Source organism: Cyprinus carpio, chromosome A10 (assembly GCF_018340385.1).
Source record: "Cyprinus carpio isolate SPL01 chromosome A10, ASM1834038v1, whole genome shotgun sequence".
Taxonomy (NCBI): Eukaryota; Metazoa; Chordata; class Actinopteri; order Cypriniformes; family Cyprinidae; genus Cyprinus; species Cyprinus carpio.
In genome coordinates, this window is record NC_056581.1 from 903,622 (window position 1) to 914,164 (window position 10,543).

The 10,543-nt window shown below is 38.7% G+C and overlaps 1 protein-coding gene across 1 annotated transcript in view; it reads left to right on the top strand.

Annotated features, from left to right (window-relative positions):
* Window positions 1-5,080, top strand: part of plppr1 (phospholipid phosphatase related 1) — a 49,917-nt gene extending 44,837 nt beyond the window's left edge. Inside the window, exons 5-8 of the mRNA XM_042764667.1 lie at window positions 775-1,025; window positions 2,530-2,706; window positions 2,855-2,986; window positions 4,719-5,080. Of these exons, the coding sequence (XP_042620601.1) occupies window positions 775-1,025; window positions 2,530-2,706; window positions 2,855-2,986; window positions 4,719-4,751 (593 nt within the window). The 3' untranslated portion in view covers window positions 4,752-5,080. The remainder of the gene's footprint in view (window positions 1-774; window positions 1,026-2,529; window positions 2,707-2,854; window positions 2,987-4,718) is intronic.
* Window positions 5,081-10,543: the final 5,463 nt, after the last annotated feature.

Consider the following 10,543-nt stretch of genomic DNA (forward strand, 5'->3'; position numbering starts at 1 on the left):
GTTTTATTGATTAGTAACAGACAGAATGCACAACACTACCTCCACAACACATCCATTTTAAATATTTGCTACATAATTGACAGAAACAATCAACAGAACTTTCCAATAAAACTTTTACTCACAGTGTTTCTTTTAAGCATTCTTATTTACAGGATGTTGGTTTCAGTACACATGTCCATGCTGCCAACACCGACTTGATGTAAAATGAAATGAGAAACATGGGGAGCATTGGTTTGCTGGATGTGATGCATAATGTAGTGCAGTCTCTGGTAATGGTGTCCTCTGAGGCTTGGGATTGCAGGGGTACGGACCATCGGACTGCAGCCTTTTCACAATTGTGGCCAGAGAGTATCTTTAGTCTTTCTCTCTCCAGCGTTGCTCTTTTTTTACAGTAGCTCATCTTTTGTTCATCGACACCATGAATTGTAATCTACTTCACTCCAAATGCACAAGCTCATGGTGAAACAAGTTTGATACCATTTTATTCCACAAAATCATTTGGAAAACGTCAGTCTGAGAAAGATGACATCATAAATACATGCACAAGATATCAAGCTTAGTAGAGTAGTTTTGTTTGTATGCAAATGTCGCTTTTGCTCTAGTGGGCATTTGTCATTGCTTCTGTTTGAAGATAAAAAATTACATCATTCCATCAAGACTGCATTGATATTCATAGGTGTCCTCCTAGCCCTTGTCTGATTTGCTTATATTTTCGAGCCTTGATTGAGAGCAACAAGATAAGTGCTTTTCTGTTGTTGTTGTTTTTCGCCACAGGTGTCTTTGCGTTTGGCCTGTTTGCCACCGACATCTTTGTCAATGCCGGCCAGGTAGCGACTGGCAATTTGGCGCCGTACTTCCTGAGCGTCTGTAAGCCAAATTACACCGGCATGGATTGTCGCTTCAACCACCAGTTCATCACCAAAGGAAACATCTGCACTGGGAACCAGGTGATGGTGGAGAGAGCCAGGAGGTCCTTCCCATCCAAAGACGCTTCGCTCAGTGTCTACTCAGCCGTCTACGTTACTGTAAGGCACTGTAGTGTGGATTTTAAATGGCATAGTTTTATTTGTCTGTTATGTGTTGAATTTCAACTGGCTCATACTTCATGGTTTGTTAACCTGGAAAAAAAATATCTGCTTTACACAAAATTTGTCCCATCCGGGTCCAAAGCAATTAGTCTTAAAATATAATTGGTCCAAAATGTTCAGTTTGGACAGATGCTGAAAAATGAGGGTACTTGGTCAATTGTTTTAATTTAGTGTCATGTGCTATTTTTTATACAGGGAAGATATAGTGAGCTGCACTGCATTTTAAACAAATATCTGAACAATTTATGTTAATGCGAAGTTGTTACCAATACTAGTTTAATTTCACAATTGTTGATGCCAGTTTAGATAATATGCTTTTAAATACACACTAAGGAATTCAATATTATTATACATTTTAACAAACCAACCAAACAATAAATAAAGACATGAATGCTCTAAATATTTCTCAATTATGTAAAGTCAGGGAAAAAAGATAAAAGGAACAAAGTACAATCAATCAATCAATCAATCAATCAGAAAAGACACAATTGAAGTTAAGTGTGCTGTTGTTCACATAAACTTTTGGGGGGAAAATGCAAAAAGAAATACAAATATGCAAAAACATAAAATGAAGTAAACAAAAGTACAAACTTTATATTTCAAAATTCAGAAAATGTACACAATGTATTTACCTGATATTCTAAGGTTTATCAAACTAGTTTTGAATAGATCTTTAATGTGTTTTAATGTTAGTTAGGTAATCCAGAAAAGAAGAAGAAAAAAAAAAAACTTTTATTCAGCAAGGATGCATTAAATTGATGAAACGTGACAATAAAGACATTTATAATGTTACAAAGTGTTTTTTTTATTATTATTATTATATTTTAAATAAATGCTGTTATTTCTAACTTTTTATTCGTCAACAAATCCTGAACATATTCAGGGTTATTAATTATTTAGGATATATTCACACATTTAATTAATCATTTACAGTTTCTTAATTAGTTAGTTAATTACTGTTTTTTTTTTTTTTACTGCATTTGTTTTAATCAAATTAATGTAGTATAAAAGACTGCCATCCAAAGGCAATTAGTGTAACTCTACATTTTGTTGAAATTGATGAAAGAAGTCCGGTTTCTTACACCGGTTTTGAACAGACCTTCAGTGTGTTTTGATGTCAAGTTAGGGATGTTGAATCATTAGGGTTTGTGATGAAGTTTTTTTTCTTTGGTTGAGGTGAGTTTAGAACAGCTCTCTCTCTCTCTCTCTCTCTCTCTCTCTCTCTCTCTATATCTCTCTTTCTCTTTCATGGGAGTAAGAGGTTATTTAGTCTGATTCCGTTCTCCATAATTGGCCATCATTTCCCTGAGGTGGAGCAAGCGGCGTGCATTTATTTAAGCTTGATTTCCTCACAGTCACCTGCTACACAATAAATCCACTGAATAAATCGGTTCCTCAGCTCGTGTGTGTCTGTGTGTGTGTGTGTGCTTGCCTGTTTCAGATGTACATCACGAGCACCATCAGGACGAAAAGCAGTCGTCTGGCCAAGCCTGTACTTTGTCTGGGAATCCTGTGCGCTGCTTTCCTCACTGGCCTGAACCGGGTGTCAGAATACCGCAATCACTGCTCAGACGTTATTGCTGGATTCATTTTAGGAAGCGCCGTAGCTCTTTTTCTGGTGGGTTTCATCGTTTTACACACACACACACACACACACATATATATATTTTGATGCTAAAAAATTGAGCTTTATCATCGAATGAATAAATACAATTTTAAAAAAGTTTAACTTCAAAAGTTTTTTTTTTCTTTTTTTTTCATGGTAGGGAATCTGTGTAGTGAACAACTTCAAAGGGAATCCCTCCATTCCTACCAAACAGAAGCAGGAAGATTACCGCGGTCTTCCCTTGATGACATTCCCCCGTGTGGAAAGCCCTCTTGAGACGCTCAGCGCACAGGTAATGCCGTCTTCTGCATCTCAGGAAATCATCTCTCTCTTGGCCTGCTCACAGTGGTCAGTGTTTGTTTTATTACATATATAGTAGTAAGGATCTTGCTATTTTACACAGTTTACATTCACAGTTTGAATTTGACAACACTCATAATAACTTGCATTAATAAGTAATTTATTTAAGTAGTATCACACAAGCAAGAGTGTCGTTGCACTGAATATCAGCACTGTTAGTATGAGGCCATACTGATATTCAGTACAACAGCAGGAATGTGATGTTACAGTTCTACAGTTCTAACTTACATTTCAGGCATGTGGTTATTTTTATTTTTGCTTGTCTAACACATTGTATATATCAATATTTGCGGAGGAAAGCCAGCAAATGAAGATGAATTATCATTATTAATGACAAATAATTTGCACTATCACTGGTTTTCAGTCCACAGCAATGTATTTTGCATTCGGGTTGTTCTGCCTGAGATAGACTTGGGAGTTGTCCACACATGATGAGTTCTTGTGTTTTGTTGGCACAGGTTTTGTCTCTATCTCCCCCCCCCCCCCCCCCCTTTTTTTTGTTTGTTTTTGTTGTGTTTTGCTTTTTAAAGTGTTGGTCTGAATACATATGTAGACTGATGTTTGTGGCCATTGCATGAAGTTACTATGTTTTTTAAACACAGAATAACTTAAAAATGTAAAAAAAAAAAAGTTTTATTGAGATGCTTTAATTATAATTTATATTATTATTTGAATTAGATGTGATTTTATTTTCACATTTATTTTAATTTTAGCTATATTTTTAATAATTTTTTTATTAGATTTTTATTAGTTTTTTATGTTTTATTAATTTTAATTTAACAAAAGTAATGGAAGATTATTTTAAATAAATTATTATTATTATTGTTATTTTAATGGTTTTAGTTTTAGCCTTAGTTTTAGTGAACTGTAACAAACCTGGTACCAAGATTAAACAAAGATGTGGAAAATGGAGAGGGATCCAAATTAGGATAGTAGGCTACTCAATAATTAATAATACATTTATTTTGTAATTTTGCAAATTTGTAATAATGAGGTTTGTATTTACCTTCAGTCGTATCACCAACATTAGTTTCAATGTTTATTTGGCTGGAATTTGCTTGGCGTTTTGTAAACCCAGCTGCACTTTTAAGCCGTCCCTGCAGTAGTTGCTTTATTTGAGCAAAGTAAAAACAAACAAACAAACACCCAAAATGCTTTGATTTTGCAGTTTCCCATTTATTCTTCCCAAAATGCCTAAAAAGATGGATTTCATCACCTAATACAGCAGGGAAATACAATACTGCTTCTTCAAATTAATTCCGACACTGTTTACAGCAGGGAAAATCTTGTCAGACGTCTCTATTGACAGCCAGCCAGTGAAATACCTCGAGCGCCTGAGCAGCAGATGTGGGTCAGAGGAATTCTCCTTTGCTTCTGACACCAGCTTAACACCCTAGTGTCTGAGGAAACCGTACTATACAAGCCAGTGTGTTTGGGAAACAAGGAAATTGAGTGTATTGTCACGATCTGGCCAAGTACAATAATCGAAAGGGTTGATTCAACAGGAATTGGCATTGTGAAATTACACATCCTGCTCCATGGCTCTCTGGTGTTTCCGTTAAATGCGCCTGATGGGTAATAAGCATTTAGGCAATGAGTAAACTGCTTATTACCCTCTGGAAAGGTGCAGCACGACTCTGAATGCAATTTTGTTTGTCTTGCAGAACCATTCGGCGTCCATGACTGAAGTCACATGACTAAGGGGGCAGCACAGAGTTACGTTCGCTTCACCTCAACACTTCTAGGCACAAAAAGGTTTTTTTTTTTTTTTTGTACTGTGGCATACTGTGAAAAAAAAGAATAAAGACAGTATTATGTTGTAACTAGTTGTACCTAGAAGCAGCTGTTTTGTACATTTTGTATAAGAGAGTGCTGTAGCTTTTCCTCATAATGTCAACACTGCTTAATTCATGTCCAGATGTCTGCCTTCTTTATGTTATACATTACAAAAAGTAAATATATACAGTCTATATATAATGTAATTCAAATATTGATGTTGTTATGTGGTATTACAAAAAATAATTATATTAATAATATTTTTCCTGTACATTTTTGGACAAAGATCATTTTGTATTCTTTTTGTTATCTGTATAAAGCATTTTGATCAACTTTGCCTGCTGATTTTCCAGGAATGTTTTTGGTATACCTATTTTTTGGTGTAAAATTTAAAGAAAACGTGTTGAATTGTTACACGTCGTCATATTGGATTCTCCTCGGGCATCTTTGAATGGCCATGTACTCAGCATGAAATACACAACACTGTTTGAATAACCTGTTATTCTCGACTTGTGTTTTGTTTTTTCTTTAAAGTTTGCATTTCATTTGAAATGCTAAATATATTTTCCTGAGTAGTCTGTCAAATAAATAGTCTGTAGCTGAGTCCAATAACTTGAGTGGGTTTCATTTTTTTTAAGAATGCTTATGTAGTTTATTACGAATCGCATGACAATAATGTTTTTACAGTACCTTTATTACTAGTACGGGGCGGGGCAGCTAAGGGGTATGTGGAGATTCCCCCTAGTCGAGCGCGCTATTGCGATGCAGCTCCGACCGCAAAGCGCCGCCGCCTGGCGGGGTAATCCACGCCACCCGTCCAGAGCTTGTAAGTTCTCTAACAGCCAAGGCTTACAGAGCTGCTGGACAGGTCGCCTCCGCCCTGCACACCATGGCCCTCCTGCAAGTCTACCAGGCTAAGTCATTGAAGCAGCTGCACGAAGGCAGTTCTGACCCAGGGGTAATTGCAGGAACTGCTCACTGCTACGGATGAAAGTCACAGCACAGTCCCTCAGTCAGACGATGTTCACCCTGGTGGTCCAGGAACGCCTTTTTTGGCTGAACCTGGCAGATATGAGGGAGGCCGACAAACACTGTTTCCTGAACTCCCCGATCTCCCAGGCTGGCCTCTTTGGCGATGAGGTGGAAAGCTTTGCCCAGCAGCTATCCGCTGCACAGAAGCAGATGGAGGCGATCACACCTATCCTGCCGTCCACTTGTCACCAAGGGCGCCCTCCTGGGGTGGCAGCAGGAAAGCGGCGCAGCCTGTTTCTGCCCCTGCCAGGCCCGTAAAGCACCAGAGCAAGCTGTGTAACTGAGATGGGCGATCCGGAGACTCTGGATCCTGCTCTTCAGGAGATAGTGACTGCACCACTCCTTTCCCCAGAGGAGGGCCGGGTGGAGAACCTTTTGTTCCCTTTATGTTTTTTTTCCGCAACTGGCTCCCCAACCAGTGATACCCAAACATTCAACAAAAGAGCAGTTTCCTGTTTCTCCGGGTCTCAAGAGGGTGAGGATGGCAGTGTGCGAGTCACAGCCTCAACACTTCCGTCCCATTCTCCTTTCACCAGTGGGCAGCAGGGCCCGGTTCGAGGGACCTTGGCTTCGGTCAAGAGGGTGGGGGGCCTGCAGGCATTTTCGGTCAATGACACGTGCCTGGAATTCGGACCGGCTGACTCTAATGTTGTCCTGAGACCCCAGCCTGGATATGTGCCCAAAGTTCCCACCACGCCTTTCAAGGATCAGATAGTAAATTTGCAAGTGCTGCCCTGGGAGGAGCCAGACCCAGCCGTTGCTCTGCTCTGTCCCGTTTGTGCTTTGTGCATTTACGTGGACCGCACGCAGAGCTTCAGGACCTCAGACCAGCTCTTTGTCTGCTTTGGAGGACAGCAGAAGGGAAAGGCTGTCTCCAAACAAAGACTTGCCCACTGGATAGTGGAGGCTATAGTCTTGGCATACCAGGCCCAATGTTTACCGTGCCAGCTCGAAGTGTGCACACACTCTACGAGAGGAGTGGCATCTTCTTGGGCATTGGCGCAGGGCGCCTCGATAGCAGATATATGTAGAGCTGCCGGCTGGGCTACATCTAACACGGTTGAGAGATTCTACAATCTCTGTGTAGAGCCCGTGTCCAATCGTGTACTTACCTCAGAGGATCAGTAACACCGGACACGCTCTGTGTCGATAACGCTTGCTGCGCCATTCCTCTTTACGGACCAGATACATGCGCTTAAGTGCTTATCAGTTCAGTTTCCCTTTTGGTGAACCCTGTTTAAGTTCCTCCCGCACCCTCTGCGGTCAGGTGTGGCGAAGCGCCAGACTCCAGGTTCATGTATGCCCAAGGTCAGCTCTTGTGCTGGGCTAGGTGCCCATGTGTAGTGATTCCCCCTTCGGGTGATCCCACATGTGTATTCTTCCACCATGTCTTTCCCTAGCAGAAATCTCTCTGCAATCTCTGCTGCATAGTGATCTCACCCCAGGTGGGCTGAGTCTACCGCAGGGACTTCAATATGTAGCACTGCCCTATTGCCAGTTCATATGTGTAACTTCCATATGATACCTCCTATATGCAGAATGTGGCTTCCGTAGCGTTCCCCTACTTGGGTACACTTTCCCAGTGTTATCCAATATCCCACTGTGTGGAACGGCAGTAGCGGATTCCTCTGCCTAAGCCCTATCATGTCTTCCGCCCAAACTGGCATGGGAGGACTTGCCGGCTTGGAAGGGCACTGGAGGGGTTCAACAATAGTGGCATTTTCCACTGGGATCCCAATTTGTCAGTCACTGATGTAACGTTGAACGTGACTGACTGAAAGGGTGTCTCGGTTACATATGTAACCCTCATTCCCTGAAGGAGGGAACGGATACGTTATGTCCCATTGCCACAGTTGCTGTACAACCGCTATACAGCCAAGGCACACATCTCAGCTTCTCAGCGAAAAACGGAATGTACGACTGCACCTGCTTTCCTTACATACCCGCGCTGCGGGGCGGGAAGCATGAGGCAAAGATCGCACGCCAACACTAATGGCTTGTTTTGTTAACACTCGAAGCCTGGGGCTCTTGATTAAAGGTAATAATAATTTGCATTAAAAGTAATGTTCAGTTTCTTCAATATAAATAATATAAATCCTGTTCAGACATCAATATATCGCTGCTCAAGATTACAGACTGGTCTGGATTGGAAACTTGTTTTTTCACATTAAATTGTTTCCACCAAGCTCAGACCAGATTTGATACTGAGGTCCAACTCGCACAGGCTGTTATATATTGTAGCGCTAATGGTGCTTTAGGAAGATGCAGTTGGGGAAGCATATACAAACACAAGAAGTTCAAGTACACAGATTTTGCAGAGGAGGCAAGACAAAGGGGATGGGAAACATTTTCCCAGTCAAAATTGTTTGCAGAGGGTTTGTATCTGTGTCCATTTTTATACTTAAACAAATGGTATTCCAAGGAAATAATCTGCAGCAGGCTATCAGATGACTGTCTGAAATGGCAGAGAAGTAGCAGCTGGCTATGATTGGAAATAAGGGACTATACTTAGGCCTCAAATGAAAAATAAAAAAGTTTATATACGGTTTGCCGTTTAGCCCTCTGGAAATGTTGTAGCCCTATCAACAAATCATCAAGGAAAATGGGTGCCCACCTGATGACCGCAGTAATATTGGTAGCCTCTTATGACTTTGCTTCCCTTTATTCCCCCTACTCCCCAATCAACATCTCATTAAAGCTGATTAATTAGGGAATGTAAAAGATTGTAACATCTAGTCCTATATGCTTAAATGGGATGACACTCTGTTTGGAGTGAAATATTAATTTCATGCTTCTCATTTTTAAAAATAGTATGTGAAACCGTACACTGAAAAAAACAAACAAACAAAACAAAATAAAAAAAATCTCAGGATTTAGGATGTAGGATTTACTTGGAAACACTTAATAATTATTAGTAAAATTCACAAATAATTACAAAGAAATAGCAAGTAACACATTTAAATAAACATGAGATGTACAGTATATGCTGATGTTTTGACTAGTTGAAAACAATTTATTTAAAATGTTGTTACAAAAGTTTGGCGACGCTGACTTTAGACATGACAGTTGCTCTTCATGTCAGACGGTGGACACAACTTGGCAGGGCTATTAAAGGTTAACAGAAAAAAGTAGAGAATGACATTGTTAATAACATGGTTCTCTATTCAAGTAATTATTATTATTTTATTTTATTTTTTTTTCTGTTAAATTGGGTTTTGCAGAGGATTTCACCCAGCACCACAAATAGACGACCAACACCAGGCTCTTTGGGAAAGCGAGTCTGTAGTTTGTTGACATAGGACACAATCAACACACACACCTCACTGTCTTTCAGCTGAACCTCTCCAGTCACAGGCTGTTCTGAGAAAGCAGGCGCGACCGGTCCGTTGCGTCACTCGCAGAATATTTTAAAATATTAATGATAAACAAAATTACATATTCTTCTTCAGTTTCATAAAATAAACAAATAAAGATTCACTTAAAATAAAATTAAATTACTATTATATATTACATAATATTAAAATATGATAACAATTACAATACATTTTAACTTTAACTGCAATCCTTTATCTGTTCAATACTTTAAAAAGCTTCATAACACCTAAATAAAAATTGGTTTTGTATTGTGTGGGTCTCTGGGCAAGACCCTTGTGCTTAAAATAAATGAGTGAGCTGGAAAAATCCATTCACTCCTGAAAAATTTACTGTCGTGAGATACAAAGTTTTCAAAAAGTTTCTTCGAAAACCATGGAGACAAGTAACTCTGGAATCTGCATAGCCTACCTTCCACCATGTTATCTAAAAGAAAGAAAATATTAGTGCTCCTTAGAGAAAATAAAAAGTAGTTATTAAAGATGAAACAGAAGTATTAAAATGAACGAACTGATTTAGACTTTCAGCATTGCAGTCTTATTTTAGCAGCTACTTATTTCACATCTAACACCACTCTGTCATTTTCCTTTAAGCAATAATAGGATTATTATAAAAATGTTCCAGCATTATAGATGGTTTTAAGCTTTTGCTTAAATAACTCTTGAGTTATTAACCTTTAGGGGTACATTTAACGTTTATTTTAAGAGAACATTTAAAGGTGGGTTACTCTTGAGCACTTTTCTAATGATAAGAATTAACTTTTTCTTTGTTGCACTAAGTGATGTTTCTCTCCTTGCTTCATTTTTAATGCAGTAAATTCAGTTATATAATGTTATTTGGAAGGTACTGTATATACCAGCGAACAGAGATAATGCACATATTTATTAATACATATCAAACAACAATATTCAACGACATATTTAACAAACGTCCAAAATATTAAGTAAAATTCTTAGTTCATGCATAAATTTCAAAACAACTGATATGTATTGTGCTGAAGTTTGCTGTGGAACATTTAAAATGTAATATTGTAAAACTTAATTGTTACCATATTTTAACTTTATACTGCACCTATCTTGCTGCTCTCATTCATTTTTTTAAACATTCCAGATTCACCTTTCAAGTCTCACCTTCCTTTCTGCTCTCTCTTTCCTCTCTTCCATATCTGACTTTAATTTCCTGACTGCACACTCATATATGGATGAATATATATATATATATATATATATATATATATATCCATGTTAACTTCAGTAACAAATAATACTATCACAATAATATGTTTACATTTAGTGAGCAACCTTATTAG